Source organism: Narcine bancroftii, chromosome 7 (genome assembly GCF_036971445.1).
Source record: "Narcine bancroftii isolate sNarBan1 chromosome 7, sNarBan1.hap1, whole genome shotgun sequence".
In the NCBI taxonomy this organism is placed as follows: Eukaryota; Metazoa; Chordata; class Chondrichthyes; order Torpediniformes; family Narcinidae; genus Narcine; species Narcine bancroftii.
This window is the reverse complement of record NC_091475.1, coordinates 46,695,732-46,715,455: the sequence shown is the minus strand read 5'-3', so window position 1 is coordinate 46,715,455 and position 19,724 is coordinate 46,695,732. Positions and strand designations below refer to the sequence as shown.

Here is a 19,724-nt window from a genome sequence, read left to right as displayed (position 1 = left end):
ATTGACCGCATTGACACTACCATAGGCCATTTGGATTGTGTATATAAAAAAAAATCAGAAAATTTTCCTCAGAAATGGACCAGCGAAATCAATGTGAATTGGGTGCCATGGTTGTGATGGCCATTTCTATGGGTTAGCTTCAGCCTGGGGTCCCTTCTGTCACATTTCTTGGAGATGTGGCATCACTGGACCAATGTTGACATCAGTCGATGACCACCAGCTATGCATGAACCCCAGAGCCTTCATCCTGACCATTCCTGGATGACTGGTCTGAAACTCTTTTAGAATGGCCTCTTTCCATTTTTTGGGATGATTGTTCTTGACCCCACCCCCCCCCATCCCCCACACACACACACACACACACACACACACACACACACACACACACACACACACACACACACACACACACACACACACACACAGAGTGGGCAACCCTCTTCAATCAATGTTTTGTTTCGCCACTTGTGATAAGCTTTCAATTCAGGTGTAATATTGTCAGCCTTGGGCCACCCATTCAAGGGGAAGTATAGAATCTTTCCATATCTCTTTGCTCAAAGTCTTCACTGTAATAGGCAAGTTGTTCCTGGTTGATCACTGTGGCTTCCCCTCGCTGACCAATTAATATTCCTTTCACCCTGTTCTGTCTCAGGTGGAGGTAAGCACTATAATGCATCAGCATGGCCGTTCTTGTCTGCTGGATTAGATCATAACCATATGCCGCAAGATCCATCACCTATCTTTGAATTCTCACCGCTGCTGACACAGGAAAGCCTTTCTTGAGGCCCAAGATCAAGCTCAGTGGTTTATTGTCCAACACTAAAGTGAACTTCCTACCATATTGGTATTGGTGAGAACACTTGAGACCAAAGATTATGGCCAGTCCTTCCTTCTCCAGTTGTTCATAGTTTCGCTCACAGGCCATCAAGGAGAGGGAAACATATTCAACCTGGTTGTTCTCCCTTTTCCATTTGTGACAATAACGCACTAAACCAACAGGCAAAACATCTGGGTTGTAATGAACGAGAACGTTGCCCCTTGAGGTCAACAGTTTCTTCAAGCGATTGAAAGCTTTGTCAGTTTCCGCATTTCAGCACCATTTCTGATTTTTTTTTTTAACAACTGGTTGAGTGGGTTGCACAGTGTTGACATGTTGGGGATGTGCTTTCGACAGTGGTTAACCAAACTTAAGAATGATTGTAACTCAGCTCGATTCAATGGGCAAGGTGCATTACAGGCGCCTTTGGTGCCAACTGTATTCATCTTGACTCCTTCATGGTCAATTGTAAATCCCAAATACTGAGGGTACCATAAATATACACTTGTCTTGACACAGTCGGACTTCAGCCTGTTCTAATCTGGCTGGACCTTTTCCAGGTTTGTTAGCAGAGGCTCTGGCGGTAATTTTCCAAATGTCATTAGATATGGGGATAATGCCGGAGGATTGGCGCTTTGCGCATGTGGTTCCGTTATTTAAAAAGGGTTCAAGGAGGAAGCCTGGCAACTATCGGCCTGTAAGTTTGACGTCTGTGGTAGGTAAATTAATGGAGAAAATTCTTAGAGATAGTACTTATAAACATCTGGATAGACAGGGTCTGATCAGGAGCACTCAACATGGATTTGTGGGAGGAAGGTCATGTTTGACCAATCTGATTGAATTTTTTGAAGAGGTGACTAGGATTGTGGATGAGGGTAGCGCAGTGGATGTTGTCTATATGGACTTCAGTAAGGCCTTCGATAAGGTACCACATGGAAGGTTAGTTAGGAAGGTGCAGTCTTTAGGTATAAATTTTGAAATAGTCAAATGGATTGAACATTGGCTGAAAGGGAGAGGCCAGAGAGTGGTAGTGGATAATTGTCTGTCAGGTTGGAGGCCGGTGACCAGTGGTGTGCCTCAAGGATCTGTATTGGGCCCATTGTTGTTCGTTATATACATTAATGATCTAGATGATGGGGTGGTGAATTGGATTAGTAAATATGCAGACGATACTAAGATAGGTGGAATAGTGGATAATGAAGAAGGTTTTCAAGGATTGCAGAGGGATTTGGGCTGCTTAGAAAAGTGGGCTGAAAAATGGCAGATGGAATTTAATGCTGATAAGTGTGAGGTGCTTCATTTTGGTAAGAAGAATCAGAACAGGACATACGTGGTAAATGGGAGAGCATTGATGAATACAGAAGAGCAGAAAGATTTAGGAGTAACGGTACATCGTTCCCTGAAGGTAGAAACTCACGTGAATAGGGTGGTGAAGAAGGCTTTTAGTATGCTGGCCTTTATCAATCATTGCATGGAATATAGGAGTTGGGAGGTGATGTTGAGATTGTATAAGACGTTGGTGCGGCCTCATTTGGAGTTCTGTGTGCAGTTCTGGTCACCTAATTATAGGAAGGATATAAACAGAGTGGAGAGAGTGCAGAGAAGGTTTACCAGAATGTTACCTGGGTTTAAGCATCTAGAGTATAGGGAGAGATTGGACAGATTAGGTCTTTATTCTTTGGAGCGTAGAAGGTTGAGAGGGGATTTGATAGAAGTATTTAAGATTATGAAAGGGATAGACAGAGTGGATGTGGATAGACTATTTCCGTTAAGAGGAGGAAAGATTAAAACAAGAGGACATGAGTTAAGAATTAAGGGGCAGAGGTTTAGAGGTAACATGAGGGGGAACTTCTTTACTCAGAGAGTGGTAGCCGTGTGGAATGAGCTTCCGGGAGAAATAGTGGCGGCGGAGTCAATTGTATTATTTAAGAAAAGGTTGGACAGGTATATGGATGAGAAGAAGATGGAGGGTTATGGGCATTGTGCAGGGAGGTGGGACTAGAGAGGGGTGTTTGGTTTGGTGCAGACTAGAAGGGCCTAATGGCCTGTTTCCGTGCTGTAATTGTTATGTTATGTTAGATGCTCTGTATCGTCACAACCCATTCTGATGATGTCATCTATGCAGCGCCTTTACAGCACCAGCGATCACGATGGGGGTTCGAATCCTGCGCTGTCTGTAAGGAGTTTGTACATTCTCCCCATGTCTGCATGGGTTTTCCCCGGGTGCTCCATTTTCCTCCCACTGTTCAAAACATACCGGGGTGGAGTTTAATTGGGTCTAAATTGAGCAGCATGGACTCATGGGCTGAAATGGCCTGTAACCGTGCTGTATGTCTACATTTATTTTAAAATAATTAAAAAATTTATAACAGCTTGAAATATTGCTTGAACTGATGATATCCCATATGGCATCCTGGTGTGAGTGAACAATCCCAGGTGAGTGTTGATAGCAACGTACTTCCCAGATTTGTGATGAGTCTAATTTCGTGAACGTTTTACCACCATTCAGAACTTGAAATAATTCCTCCACTCTTGGAATTGGAAGTCCAGCTACTTGCAGAGCTTGGTTAATTGTGACCTTATAGTCATTACAAATTTGAATTTCACCATTGGGTTTTCTGACCAGCACAATCGCTGGACTGAAGTTCCTCGAGTATTCATCCATTTTCTAATCTGTCGAGCTCGGTCTCAGTTCCCTTTTTTATTGTGAAAGGTACCATCCTTGACTTAAAGAACTTAAATAACCAATCCCTTCCATACAAAGTGGGTCCTTTTGTATCTATAACAGTGGTTTTCAAACTGCCCTCCTGGCCTCACATTCCACCTTAAGCAATCCCTCTGCCATAAGTCCGCTGTGATTAGTAAGGGATTGCTTAAGGTGGGATGTGAGTGGAAGGGAAGGTTGAGAATCACTGCTCTAGACCCAATTGTTACTGAAATATTTTGCTTGGGAAAAACTGTCATCGGCCCATTTCCTTTGGAGATATGAAACCATGTGCATAACGAGTCAGTTAGGTACAATTAAAACAGTGGTTTTCAAACCTTTTCTTTCCACTTAAAAACTCCAATTTTGTTACAAATTGCACATAACGAGCAGCAATAGACAATAAACCAGACAGTGTAAACCACTAATTTTATTTCTTAAACTATAGTCTTAACTCTTAAACTATCCTTAACACTAAATCTATCCCCAACTATGCACAGGTGTCTTTTGTGTGTGTGTGTGTGTGTGTGTGTGTGTGTGTGTGTGTGTATGAGAGAGAGAGCGTGTGTGTGTGATATACCCAAACCATTACCGTCCAGGCCAAAATCTATGCTTCTCCCTTGCAAAATCACAATGTCTTTGCAAATGTATCAAACCTTTCCTCAGTTCTTCCAATGTATCGAATTGTCACTGGGCTGTGATTTGTGTTTTGTGTTGTGCTTGTGTGAAATATTAAATGGTAACTATGACCATTCAGTCCCTCCTGTCCATAATATCCCTTACAGCACACATGTCAAACTCAGGTAATTGGCCCATGATATAATTATATTTGGCCCCCAGGATCATATCAAATATGTATTAGAGCTGGCCCGCTGGCCGCCGCGCCAGTATAACGCATGCACAGCTAATACTACAAATCCCAGAATGCTTTCCAAATGCGTTGGCGCCGGCCCGTCAGCCTGCTAATCGCCCCCACCTCCTCTCTTTACTTTTATTAGCATCTGCGACCTGTCGCCTAACTCACATGTAATAAACCCCTTACGAAAAATGGCCAAACGAAAGACAGAAAACAGGACCTTTCAAGACAGGTGGGAGCCAGACTAGATGTTCATCATTTTAAAAGACAAACCTGTTTGTCATTGAAGCAAGTTGTTATTTTTTTGACTTGTTGGCTTGTGAAAAAAAATACATTTAAAAGGAGCTTAAAGGCTAGAGAGAAATATTATTTATTGAATATTTTATTTCTCATTTGTTAATGCTTCTTCTGGAAAGAGTTTAACCAAAACTATTATTAAACATTTATTTTAATAAGAAAAAGTTTAACATTACATATGTTGAAAGAAGAGAAAACATGCAGATGTTGTTGAAAATTTTCAATAAATATTTAGTTTGGCCCTCAACTTAGTCCAAGTTTTTAATTTTGGCCCTCTGTAAATTTGAGTTTGACACCCCTGCCTTACAGTGAGAATCCCATTTTACTAAAACGATCATTTGTAATAATCCAGAATGCCAGTGTTTTTATTCTCACTTTTTTTGTTTCTTCCTCTCGTGTTTCGTCCTTTTTTTCCTGCTGCTGAGCACGTGCTTTCATCTCACTGCAGCTCGGTCGTTCCTGTCGTCATTATTTTTTTCACCAAATTATCACCTCCGACGTCCTTTTTACCAAAAATCCTGTAGATCCCATCATCCAGAGTGTAGAATTCTTTTATCCTTCTCGCCACTTTGTCGTGTATTTTCCATTTGAAAATAACCTCACTCAAGAGAAGCTGTAGGCTTCTTTATTCATGCCAAGATGGCGCCAAATTGAACCTCCTCATACAATGCAACTCCGTGTAAATAACGTCACTCGTGCATGCGCATTCCCATAACACTATTAAATTAGATATGCAAATGTCCTCAATAAAACTCGTGAGATTCTGTTTTACCATTTTCTTTGTTGGCCTTAAAAAATTTTAATTTCAGATCGTTCCACAAGATCTGGACAAAATGCAGGATGAGAGAATGCCAATCCATTCACCAAACAGTATGTGTTGATATTAAAGGAGGTCTGTGGATTAAAGTCTTCAGCATGAGATGGCTTCTGAGGTGTTATTCATTACAGATGGCAGATGTCCTTGAGTGGAACTACATCTTTTGTGATTACTAGGGATGGTTTGTTGGTTTAACAAGCTGCAATGTATTTTCTGTGCTGCAATGTAAGAATCTGAAACTGTTATATTTTCTTTTCAGCCAATTATATTATTAATGGAGTCAACAGATGCAATGAACCTTGCCTGCTTGACAGCTGGATATTACAGGCTATTGGTGGACTCTCGACGCTCCATCTTTAATATGGTTCATGGCAAATGCACTGCAAATAATGAAGCAGGTATTGGATATGAACATAGCATATTTTCTAAACGTATTACTGAAAAAACATTTGTTCTTATCTCCAAATACTTAGATTATGCCATATTATCAAACATTAGGGAAGAGCAGTGTTAAGAGAAGTTTACTTGAGTTTATCCCACGATTTCCTGAATTGGGAGATAAAGAGATTTCTTCGTGTACTGTCATTAATGAAAACAGTGAATGAGTTCTCTGTGGTGATGTTATTATTATGTTTGTTGAAGAGATGGCAATTTGTGGCACATTAGGGTTGAAGTTGGCAATATTTGTATAATCAGCTTTCACACAGAAGCTCATTCCTCATTGGTGGCTTTAAATCTGCCAAATGATTGTATCATTGCCTTGCCACATGCCTCCACTCACACTGGACTTCCACTGAATTCAACAGAATGCACTTTAAATGTTCCTTTTCCTTTAAATTTCATTTATTCCATTACTGATATGTTCTCACCCTTATGCACTCTGCGGCTGAATAAGTATTTGGTTTGCATTGCTCTCTTGAATACGACCGAATTTCAAATTTATGTCCAGTGGAAATGCAAGTGACATGAGGAGCACCTCAGATAGAGTTCCCTGACTGATCTTCAGTCACACTTCAGTTTCAAAACCAAAAACTTAATGTATCTGTATTTTTTTTTAAATAATCCCAACAGGAATTTCAAAAGAAAATGTACAACTCCAAATCATTTCTCAGGGTGATTTTTTTTTTCCCCTCTGGTTCAAATGTATCAAACTGGAACCTTCATTTAGAGAGAACGCATCCTGCAAACCTTCAGTCAGATGGTTTACAATACAATATGCCTCACAAATCATACCATCGTATTGCTTTCAGCTGACTTCACCCAGCTATTTCTGTCACCTTCACACATACTTAATGATGAAGTCACCGCAGAGAACTATAAATTAAATTCACTGTTTTCACAAAAGACAGTGCATGAAAGAAATCTCTTTATCTCGCAATGCAATAAACTTCTAGCTCCAGTGCTCATTATGCTTGATGAAACATCAGTGTTGCTGCAGACTTCATACAATACATGTTGAGATTCAGAGTCACTGGTCTCCCCCACATCATGTTTTCTACACAGCCCAATATCCAGGTATATGACCACATAGCATAATAGTAGAGCTCAGTGGCTTTAATGTAATCTTGTACAGACCATCACATGGATTTATCCTGTGTCCTGAAATGTGGGCTGCTTAACCCACTGGAATAACTGTATGAAGATCCTCATAGTTTAACTCTGCCTTATGCCTTACCTACAGTAATCCTTTCACAAACTTAATATTGGTCTCACCTGTGGCCTCTCTTTGAAACTTCTAGTTCTTTGACTCCCCCTCAATCCCCAACAGAGCAGTCAGAATAAAATCAGATTTATTGTCATGAACATGCCACGAAATTTGTTGTTTTGTGGCTGCATTACAGGCGGAAATATAGCTATAAATTACATTATAGAAATAAATAAATTAGTGCAAAAATAATAGAAAGTGAGGTAGTGTCTGTAGTTCATTGTCCGTTCATAAATCTGATGGCCGAGGGGAAGAAGCTGCCTTTATACCACTGGGTGTTAATCTTCAGCCTCCATTATTTAAGTGAATAATGGACAAGGTCAGGTCCACGGGTTGGATTCTAAACTGGAGAAAGACAAATTTTGAGGAAATGAGAAAGAATCTAGAAAGCATGGATTAGGACAAGTTGTTTTCTGACAGGAGGAGTTTGGTGAGTGGAAGGCTTTCAAAGGCGGAATTTTGAGAGTACAGAGTTTATATGTTCCTACATGATAAGGTGCTAAATTGGATCAGCAAGTTTGCAGATGACATAAAGTTTGGAGGCATTGTGGACAGTGAAGAAAGGTTTCAAAGGGGTCTGGACCAGCTGGAAATATGGGCTGAAAAAGGGTAGATGGAATTCTAAATTTTAAAAAAATTTAAACATACAGCACGGTAACAGGACATTTCGGCCCATGAGTCCACCCAATTTACACCCAATTAATTCTCACTCCCAGTGCATTTTGAACAGTGGGAGGAAACCGGTGCCCCCAGGGAAAACTCATGCAGACATAGTGGGAGTGTACAAACTCCTTACAGACAGCGTGGGATTCAAACCACAGTCCAAATCTCTGGCACTGTAACAGCGTTGTGCTAACGCTACACCAACCATGCCTCCCTGCAGACATGTGTAAGGTGTTACATTTTGGAAGGACGGACATACACAGTAAATGGTTGGGCACTTGCAGAGTGCGAGAGATCAGAGATTTGGGAATACAGATTCATAAATTCCCTGAAAGTTGCAACACGGACAAATAGGGTGGTAAAGAGAGCTTTTGGCATAGTATTGAGTATAGGAGATGGGATGCTGTGGTAAAGTTGCATGAGATATTGGTGAGGCCACATTAGGAGTATTGTGTACAGATTTGGTCACCTAATTACTGGAAAGATACCAAAAACATTGAAAGAATGCAGAGAAGATTTACTAGGATGTTGTCGGGACTTAAGGGAACTAAGTTATAGAGAAAGGTTAAACAGATTAAGACTTTATTCCCTGGACCTTAGAAGAATGAGAGGAGATTTGATGAAGTATACAAAATTATGAGGAGTATAGATAGAGTAAATGCAAGTAAATTTTTTCCACTGAGGGTAGGTGAGATATAAACCAGAAGATATGGGTTAAGGGGGAAAGGGGAACTGTTTAGGGAGAACATATGGGGAACTTCTTCACACAGAGAATAGTGAGAGTGTAGAATGAGCTGCCAGCAGAAGTGGTGGTGAATGTGGGCTAAATTTTCACATTTAAGAAAGATTTGGACAGATTAATGGATGGGAGGTGTATGGAGGATCATAGACTGGTTGCAGGTCAAGTGGAACTAGGCAGAATAATCATTCTGCACAGACTAGAAGGGCTGAAGGTCCACTTGTTCTGTGCTGTAATGTTCTATGCTTCTATGAGTAGACAACGTGGCCTGGGTGGTGAGGGTCCTTGAGGATAGATTCTCCCAAAGACTTGTCAACCATATAGGCTTTTACTGACATCGACTTTTTATTCCATTTTTGCTTAGTTAATTGAGTTAAATTCCCCAGCTATTCTTTTTAGGATTTGAGCCTCACTCCAGAGCATTCCAGGTCTCTGGAAAACTACTTCAGTATTCAACCACTGTTTACAATATTTCAGAACCACATGATTGACCTTTCTGCTTTCACTGTATCTGAGATAATTCCATGTGAGATTGCTTCCTTGTACCATGACAACCACATTTCTTTCCATCACCAACTTTTTCCCTCCAGTTCCTCCTCTCAAGGGGTCTACTTCTGGTGGGAAAAAGTCTCCCATTTCTATAAAAATATTTTCTTTAAAATCCCAGCTGCACCTTTTGATACATCACAAACATTCCTTCATATATTCGTCTCCTCGAACACATCCTTGCTTCCACTCTTCGCACCTCTGTCACAATTGGGACAACCACATTCTCTCACCCTGGTTACTCCTCTGCTCTGGTCCTCATTTCCAGGAAGGTAGCCAACTTAGCCCTTGCACTTGAAACATTGTCTCTGTTTTTCTCTCTCCTCAGAAGCCACCTGACCTGCTAAGTTTTTCTGTTGTTACCCCCTTCTCCTCACAGCAAGCTCTGCAGACATTTCTGAGACCAATCGGGGCCATCGTGACACAAAAGAGCTGTTTCACGTGAGGTCTCAGAATGGGATGGTCACCCAATCAGCAGTAAGACTGATGTATAACTCTCACAATGCCATCACTTTATACCTGAGGGATAGCACTGTCACATCCAACTGATGTAAAGTTCCATTCACGCAACCTCAGCACAGCTTCACCCTCTGCACCACACCACGTTCCTTCTGTCTTGTTGGTGTGTATGTACATTGTACAATGTGTATGACAATAAATGTCATTACTCTATAATCATTAAACACTTGCATGCTTCCACATGCCCTGTCGTTCTCAGGATTCTGTCCCGAATAACAGATATCGCAGCATGGCTTGGCATGGAACTTGTGGACATCGGAGTTTCTCTCAGCCATAGGCCACCCCAACATTTTAATTCTTAAAGGAAAAAGAATGAGAATATAAATTCTGCGTGGTTGATATCTGTTGCCAGCACTTTGTTTGATCAGTCGAGTGTTGGGAGTTTTGTTTTTATTAGTTAAAAATGAAAACCTTAAACCCTGATTCTAGGGTAGAGAAGGCAAAACTAGAATTTACTCCGTAATGCTTTCTTGAATCTGCAAAGAAAAACAAACTTTCCATGTTATGTCTATAAGCTAAATAATCGTAGTCAATTTTTCCTCTGACTCTTGAAGGCCCTTTTCGTGTTAGTATAATGGACCATGTACCTTTTTCCTAAGGTTTATAGATACCATGTAATTTTCACTCCCATTTATTTAATGATTTAGTAAAGCTTCTGAATATATCTGTCTGCAACCCTAGTTCCGCTTATTAATCACCTCTCGATAAGCAAGCATATTTAGCTTAATTACATGTGTGCTCTAGACAATTTGATCCCTCTTAAGAGCAAAATGTTACTTAGCATCAATTAATAAATCATGCCAAGCTTCTTCCCTGGGAAGTTTCATCACATCACAGATGCCCTTGCATATGTTGTCTCCTTGACAAACAACTTAAGTATGATTAGCATACAAAATTACTGGGTCACAGTTGTTTATTACTTTGCTCATATGCTTTCTGACAGAATCTCCACATGACCTATATTTGTGACTGCTACATTAGTATTGGCTGAAAAAGGAGAAGTCAATGGAATAGATAATAGACGCTGGTCTATTCAATTCTGTGATTCAAGTGTACAGTCACTTAAAATCAATCTCAGCACTCCACTGAGACTAAGCAACTGGCTGTAAGTTACCTTATACTGGGAGCACTTTTCATTCATTCATAAAGAAAGTAAAACAGTCAATGAAATAATCACAGAGAATGCTGGGAAACAAAACTATGAAGTATCTGTGGAGAAAGAAACCGAGTTCATATTTCAGGTCAGTGACCATTCTGATAAATGGTCATCAAGCTGAAGTGTTCATCCTGTTTCTCTCTTTACAGAAGATGCTTGACCTGCTGAGTTTCTCCATTACTTCCTACTTTTGTTTTAGATTTTCAGCATCTGCACTTTTTCCAAAGATTATGTTCACCTAAAATCAGTGGGCAGTTGGCCCATATTATTTTGGCTATGACTCAGTCCTTTGGACATCATTTGACTGATTGAGAATAAGTGTGTGTAGCATGACAAACTCCCTGTTTCAAAACTTATCAAGCAAATAAATTTTACTTTTACATTCCAAGTGAGTTTTTTTTTCCCCTTTGGGTTCGTGTGCCTACTCTTTGTGGTATGATAATCAGTCCATTATATTCACATCTCTATAATTTCATCATTATTATTCATCACCGATTGATGCTATTAATTTTCTGGCACAATGCAAGAGATAATGCAGATGTTACTAGGGAAACGTGGACCAGTGATCTGCAAATATGAGTTTAATTTCCACCTTGGCAGCTGTGGAATTTAAATTCAAATAAATAAATACATTCAATAAAATGAAAATGGAAAGGTGATATTGATAACAATGGCTCATAAATTCCATAATATCTAAACGAAGGCCTCAGTAAAGGAGAAAAATATACATCTATATAAATCTATCAGTAACTCAAGGCTCACAATATTGTGGTCAATGTAAACTTTCCTGTAAATGGCCTGGTTTAGTAGCAATAAGGGATTGGCAACAATTGTTCTGTGCAGGAACAACCAAAAAAGGTAATTACACTACAGTACGTTTCCCCTTATCGGTTCTATTAACTAAAGCTTTTTTGTGGTGCCGACATAACATCACAAATTTGGAAGAAAATGATCACCCGACTTGCCCGTGTGGGGCTCTGACGCTCTATTGGCACTCTTTTGATAACAATGGAGGTCTCGTGTACTTGCAAATGACAAAAGGGTCTGCAGATAGCACTACGTAATCAAGTTGTTTTTTTGGTACGTATTAAACATTATTTCGTGCTCGTAAAGCCTGCCATTGTTTTTTGTTGTTGTCTCACAGCTGATGCAAGTATTCTATTGACATTACTGAGCTGCTTAATGCCAATAACTAAAACACCGTCCAGTCCCACGCTTTTCGATATGGGGAAACGTATTGTACCAATTTACTGTGTTGTGTGGTTCAGAAGCAAGTGTTGACAATTAGTGTTTTTTTTCATCATGTAGATAATGGGACAATGGTATATGATGTTTAAAACTGTGGAAGTACAGTGCCAGGAAGGTGAAATTCATCAGTTCCCAGGAGAGGGGTATTTATAGAGCTGGCCAGGCCAACACTTATTGTCTATCCTCAAATAGTTCCTGACCTTGCTCAGTTTACCGACCTATTTCAGGGATGGTCAAGAGTCAGTAATATTAGTAGGTAAAGAATCATGTGAACTCCATGAATTTCTTCCACAAAAGATGTTAGTTACCCAAATGGGTTTATGCTACTCTATGGTAGTTCAATATTTGCCTTTTTCATGCTCTCTTTTGATTCTATATTTATTAAAGGATGTGAATTTAAACTCACCAGCTATTTGCAGGCATTCAAATTATTTCCAGTTCAGCATTATTATTTAAAGGGGATTAGCAGCACAGCTGGCCTAGTGGTTAGTGCGATGCCCCTTACAGCACCAGCGATCGCTTTGAATCCCACGCTGTCTGTAAGGAGCTTATACTTTCTCCCCATGTCTGTGTAAGTTTTCCCCAGGGGCTCCAGTTTCCTCCCACCGTTCAAAACATACTGGGGGTGTTGGTTAATTGGGTGTAATTGGGTGGCACAGACTCGTGGGCCGAAATGGCCTGTTACCCTGTTGTAATTGTCTAAATTTAAAATTTAATTTAAATTAATTGAGGAAAGTTTGTTTTTTTCTGCAAATTGTTAAAAAAAACATTTTTTCAGGATTAATTTGAAAAAATTTGAAAGGTAAATGGAAACAGAATGGATAGATGCAAATATGAATTTTACAAATTTGGAAGTCCAGTATTCTGTCCCTTAGGGGAAAAAAATGTTAAAATTACGCTAACTGCATTGAATGTTGTATGTTGAATTTTTTTTACAGAAAATAATAGATTGCTGGAAATCTCAAAGAAAGCAATGCTTAGTCAGGGATGGGAACTCAGCAAAGTTAATGCATGTAAGATTACCTTTGTGTGAACAAAATGGCACTAAAGGATCAGTAACCCCTTGGAGTCAGATGTTTCTCCTCCCTGAGTAACGAAGGAAGTAGATGGGAGTGTTGTACATTCCCTAACCATAATCCTCTACATGCTCCTGACCCACGAAGTGTTCCATCAGTTTTGAAAAGCTGTGCATGTCACTCTTCTCTTTGAAAAAGTTAAAAGAAGGAAAATGAAGACATTAGACTAGTTCATCTGATATCTGGTGTCATGGAATAACATAGGCTTTGGAACGTGGAACAGAGTGGCTTCACATTTTCAATTGAATCCGAATAGAGAGAGCCAGAATAAATCAGAAAGGATTAACAGGCCTGAATGCATTTTTGGGCAGGGGAATGTAACTGGGTGTTAAATCCTGAAGTAAGATACTGCCAGCTAAGACCAAAACTCTCACCTGCAAATGTTGATGCTCAGTTATATATTAACTTTTAACCCTGGACTGAGAATTTTATTCACTAAACCTCCTAAGAATCATATGGAAATACAGTCATGGAATTTAAAACAGGGTCAAAGTAGCTTCAACTGGTTGATTTATTCAATAACTATTGCAGATTGTATTTTTCTCCTGAAGATACATTTTCAGATGGTATCACAACTCAAAAATTCATCTCCAATGAGTTGTACTCAGCATACTGTCTGGTGGCATCAGGGTCTTGTACTCTGCCTCGGGAATTCAGACCACTGTGTAAAATAGAATGAATTTCTGAAGCAGGGTGCAATGCTCTGATGGTGTGTATTGTGCACTTAGTTTTATGAAATCAGGATGAATTTCTGGTCAAAAGGTTTACAGAGGCCAAGTGTGGCCATGGAAATTCATTGCAGGAAAAAAAAGCATGGCGCACCAAGGGAAATTATCTGACATCCTCTCACTGAACTATACTAGATTTTGGCCCTCCTGTGAAATGTCATGGGATAAAATCTCTTTTAAACGTTGATTTGTAAGCATTCCCTATTGTGCACGTGAATGAACAAGGTTGAAGCAAGCAAATAATTCCCTCTCTTTTTGTTTTATATAGGCCCAGGAAACAAGGCCAAGCATAGCATGCACGGCGTAGAATGGAACTATGTACAGAAAAGTTCATGCTACATCAGGCCTAAGAAGGAAGACGCTCAACCAATGTCTATCAGGGAGACAAAGCAGGAACATATAGATTTCTCAGATGATACAATTTACCATGAAGATTCCAGGGGGATTTTAATAACTCAGATTACAGATGCTCATCAGCATCGGCATCTAGGGGCTGGATATATGGAGACTGTGGAAGCAGAAAATAAAGGTTTTAACAGGATGCCTTCCTCTGGGAAAGAGTCCACCAAAACAGTACACGAATCTCCAAGAGGAGCAAAAGTATCCTTTGTCTTTGAGGACCACAATGTTGCAATCTTTAACCCACGACATCTTGGTTATGAGAGATTGCTGGATGACAGTCCCAGCAATCTGGACCAACAGATGTACTTGAACAATGCGAGAGATATTAAATGCCCAGAGTTCTCATTCCCAGGGATTGGTGTAGATAACATCGACACAAACGCTGTGTATGCAAACATTAATGAGAGCAGAATGTTTGCAAATACGGAGAGCATTGAAGAACCCTTGTTACATGACATCTGCTATTCGGAGACCACGGATGATGGTGAGGATGAAGGCGAAGCTAGTTGTGAGGAGGATATCCCACTCGGAGAGGCAGACAAAACAGACATTCTGAATATTTCTGGATCGAGTGATGACATAATTGACTTAACGTCACTGCCTCCCCCTGGTGGTGACGACGATGATGAAGATGATTTTCTGCTTCACACTCTCAATATTGCAATAGCTGCCCCGCCACCTGGCTTCAGAGACAACAGCTCAGACGAAGAAGATAGCCAGCATCAGTCAGCACAAAATACAGGCAGCGATAGCCAAAACGAGTGTCCTCCCAACGACGACATCCCTGTGTCACTTATAGATGCTATCCCCATGCAGGGTGAAGAGCGGAGCGGTGAGCAGGCTTTGGATGATGCTGTGGTTTCAACCTTGCAAGCCCTGGAGGAGCTGGCAGCTTCCGAGGAGCAGTCTGTTCAGCAAACGAATGACAGCTCAGGTTCTTTCACCATAGTAACGTTTATTCATTGACTGTCATAATGTTCCATCTGTAAACTTGTTAACAACTTGGAAACATTCCAGAACAAATTTTTACCATCAGTTTTGTCATCTCATTTTCTGATGTGGCATGCTAATGGAGCAATCATGTTTGATATTTCATGCACTGGGTGCTTATTATGCACGGAAATGTAAAATACTAAACACTTTGTTTAATAAACCTGTTTTATTAAGATTACAGAAGTGCCTATGATGAAGTAATTAATTGGCTGTTTATTCTCTTATGGCATACAGGTGTAGTGATATTAAGAGCTTATAGCCCTGAGTCGTCATCGGATTCTGGCAATGAAACAAACTCCTCTGAGATGACTGAAAGCTCTGAGGTGGCCTCAGCTCAGAAGCACTCTGAGGGTTCCATGCATATGCTTGTGGCCACCAGTGAAGGCTATCAGCAACTTCAAGAAGAGCAAACAGAGTTCCCAATATCTCAGAATGGGAACATAGGGCCCACTTCCAAAATGATTCCAAAAGCCATGCATTGCCTGACTGCTCAGCGAGGAAGCAGCGCAAAGTCCAAAGTTGTGCCTTCAAAACAAGTCCTTCCTTCCGAGGAAATTGAAATGGAACCGGAAACAATGGAGACCAAGTCTGTCACGGACTACTTCAGCAAACTGCAGGTGGGGTCTCTGATGTACTCATGTTCCAGTAAGCAAAAGTGCAAGGTGGGTGATTCTAGCATCAAGATAGCAGTTGATAGTAGTGTATCAATGAAAAGGCAACATGCCAACAAAAAGACAGAAGTGGGCGATGACTTGTCAACTAACGGCAAATACAACACGCTGGTTGGAAAGAATAACCATCACACAACTACCTATGACTTAGAGAGCACTACTTTTCGAAAAGAAACACAAAGGTGGTTTCAAGTTTCAGGAGAAAAGGTGTCTGATAAGCATTACCCGGAGTTAATTAATGGTAAAAGTTTTCCAAAAGCCTGCTTAGTTTCTCAAACTGCACTGGAAGAGAAAGAACCTGATACCGAAATAGACGATCGGTGTTCCCTGGCCAGCACGTCAGGGCTTGGGCGCGATGAGAGCTTTCTCTCCGATACTACCTACGCATCTTCGGCCAAGCATCTGACTGATTCAGAAGATACTGAGCTTTTCCCTGATGATCACTCTTCAGAGCTTCCAGAAGCTGAACAGAGCATGACTCGACTTTGCGAATACCATATGACAAAAAGAATGTCTTCATTGCAAAGTGAGGGCCATTATTCTTTACAGAGCTCCCAATGTTCTTCAGTCGATGCACCCTGCAGTACAGGCAGCAGCACATGTGCTACTCCAGTTGACTCTCCCCACTGTACAGCTGACATTAAACACATACTCTCGGAATCTTCCCTGAAAGGACTGGGCTACATTTCGGAGGATCAGCGGACACTTTTGCTTCAGGGCCACGGAACATCATATAAAGATTTGCATCCCCAAGCTGAAGCCATGTGTCATAGAAGAACAACCCATAACACGCATGCGCCTTCAAATGCTGAAGCAATATTTGGTACCATACGTGATGGGTGCCATAGAGTACCCAAGATTAAAGAAACCACAGGTACCTCAGTAAACAGCGATTATATTTACACAGGGGTTGAACTACAGAATTTAAATTTTGAAAATAAGATAGAGAGTAAAGGAAATTATTATGTTCAAGGTCAAGAAGCTACTTCACTTTTGTCAGGCCCATGTGATGATATTAGTTCTGAACATTTTAACAGAGATATGGTGAAAAGAGCATGTAAGTCCAAAGTTGATGACAGTAGTATCTCATCTCAAGAAATTACTCCCAGCACATTTCCTAATCTTAAAAGCACATCAATCACTTTCCCAAATGAGAATTACTGTGTTAAAGATGATCAGAGGTCTGATGTGTTAACATTTCCATCATTAGTTTCAACCTCAAAAGACCCAGGCCATGTTAGTCACCAGAAATTGTTTACATTGAGTAAAAGTAATTTACCAAAAAAATCATTATGTGACTTAAGAAATATTTGTTTCGCCTCTTTACCATCCAAATTGAGGAGAGAGAATGAGTTAGCTAAACAGAGGACTCGGAAGGCGAGGGAACTTGAGGACACACTTACTGGGGAAAGGAGACAAGTTCCCTTTTTTGACAGACAGGTAGGACAAGACTCGTGTCCTGAGCAGTGTCCCAGTCTGTGTAAAGGAGCTGCCAGTGAGAATGATAAAGCTCTGCCTGGAGGTTTTCATGAAAAGCAGCTCTTTGCTGAGGACAACCCAGATTGTAAATTGCAGCATGTTGTCAAGGAGATGCTTAATGATTCTCTGTGTTTTTCTGCCACCCCTAGTGTAGCTTGCACAGAGCCTGAGCAAGGACGAAGAGGAGGTGCAACTTCAGCTTTCAGTAATCAATTCAAAGGCAACAACATTCCCCTGCCATCAAACACTTGCAATGATTCAAAGGTGCCAACTACCTGCCAAGAGTCACCGAATCTTCTCACAGAAGGACAAGGGCATACGACATCACTTAACAAGAAGAACCATGAAGGAGGAGGAGGAGGGAGTCTTAAAGTTCCTCGCGGAAAGAAGGTGTTGAGGCGTAGCAGCAGCAGTGTTACGCCACAAATGAGAAGCATCGAAACCCAACTTGAAAAATCCAAGAGTTCCATAGGATTCCAATATTCTGATCTCCTCGAAGTGCCCAATCCCCAACTTGTACAGAAGAGAGTAGAACTTCCTCTGGGCGAGAGCATATCCAAGAGCCACTCTCAACGATCAGTGATGACAAATTCATCACTCTGCTCCAGCACCGCAAACAGGAAGGAGAGTCGGAGATCATCACAGATATTCTCAGTGCAAAGGGACTTGAGACAACTGAGGCCATTGCCTTTCCCGAAGTTGGAGATGAGCAACTGGAAGTGTCATCGGCCTTTCACCTACTGTTTTCCCAACAGACATGTTGATGTTGATGGTGGTTATGGCAGTAAGGACCAATTATCTCACTCAGACCAAACTCCTCTATTCCCCAGTTCATCCCCAGCAACCTGTACAGCTTCTGGTCCTGCCTGTGCTGGGAGAGTTGTGGGACTGACTGCCACTCCTTACTGGGAGACCAGTAGCAACAACAACAGAGAGCAGCCACACACCTGTGCTAATCCAAGTGAGCTGAAATTTGACGGCAAGATTGCAAGAATTAACACTCTAAAGGACAAAGTGTACTTGTTGCCTGGAGGATTTCTGGCAGCACAGAAAGATGCCGCTGAACTGCTGTCTCTCCTGCAGGCAAGCATTGGGGAGAAAGAACGGGCAAAACCAGATTTCTATCGCCTCCGTTTTAACCAATACAAACAACTGTTGTCAATTGAATCGCGAGAGTTGGGAAGTGCTTGCAGAAAAATGGCTGCAGCGGAAAAAAGCCCAGAGGAAATGCTCTCCGCCATGACTTCCAGCTTCCAAGTACTGTGTTGCTTAACAGAAGCCTGCATGCGATTAGTTAAAGTAATGAATTCTGAAACACAGCAACAAGAAATTGTTGCTAAGGTAGACGAAGTTGTAATGAACTATATTTGTCTACTGAGAGCTGCTGAAATGGTGTCTGGAGCAGTCCCTCATGTTAAGGTTTTAGCACGACATTCAAATACCATGACAGCTATCGTAAGCACACTAACCCGTTCACTTAAAATGCTTTTAAATAAATAACAAGCAAATTGTACTTTAAAATGTACCCTTGTAAAGCCATACATAGAGTTTACTTGCAAGTGTGGGTCACCACATGAAACTGCTGTTAAAGAAACTTGTACATTATGTTTTATATAATGAGCCTGTGGAATTTAAGATGTTATACAGCTCAATCTATTCGGACTGAAATGTAATTGAAACACCCTTTCTAATGACAAAGAAATATAGAAATTACTGGTATAATATTTAGTTATTTTTCATATGATACGTGTACCCCAGAATCATTTAGTGCCCAAATTCGAAGTGTCAAGGTCCCCTAGTACAATAACTACCGGGGTGGGGGGGGGGGGGGGGGGAACGTGCTGGTGGGAGTGAGGGTACTGGGTTGAGAACTACACTGATCTCTCATGTGATACTGTTGCTGTAAATAGTAAAGTATTATCTAAAATTTTAAAGTATGCTTTTTAACCAATGCAAACTATATAAACAATAAACTATCAAATCCGTTCATCGTCTTATCATTTGGGAAAGGCAACATATCTTGAACTATTTGTTTGATTTCTTACAAAAAGAGTTATTGGGCTTTATTCTAATAAGTAGTAATGTGGTAATTACAGAATTATAGAAAATATCCAAACTCTGCAGACCCAAACAAGTACAGAAAGTACAGAGATGTGGAAGATGTCAAACGGAAGCAATAGTATCGGCAATGGAGACAAAAAGCAAACTGTGACAAGTCAGCAAGAAGCTTGGGGCCACTGACACAAGTGAGACTTCAAAGATTCCAACAGAAGGTAACTGTTCTGGAAGTAAATCCAAGATCCTACAC

At 40.7% G+C, this 19,724-nt stretch overlaps 1 protein-coding gene across 1 annotated transcript in view; it reads left to right on the top strand.

Annotated features, from left to right (window-relative positions):
- LOC138738862 (FERM and PDZ domain-containing protein 4-like) overlaps positions 1-19,207 on the top strand; it is a 391,286-nt gene extending 372,079 nt beyond the window's left edge. Inside the window, exons 14-17 of the mRNA XM_069889976.1 lie at positions 5,751-5,889; positions 14,140-15,207; positions 15,501-16,811; positions 17,571-19,207. Coding sequence (XP_069746077.1) covers positions 5,751-5,889; positions 14,140-15,207; positions 15,501-16,811; positions 17,571-18,916 — 3,864 coding nt within the window. The 3' untranslated portion in view covers positions 18,917-19,207. The remainder of the gene's footprint in view (positions 1-5,750; positions 5,890-14,139; positions 15,208-15,500; positions 16,812-17,570) is intronic.
- Positions 19,208-19,724: the final 517 nt, after the last annotated feature.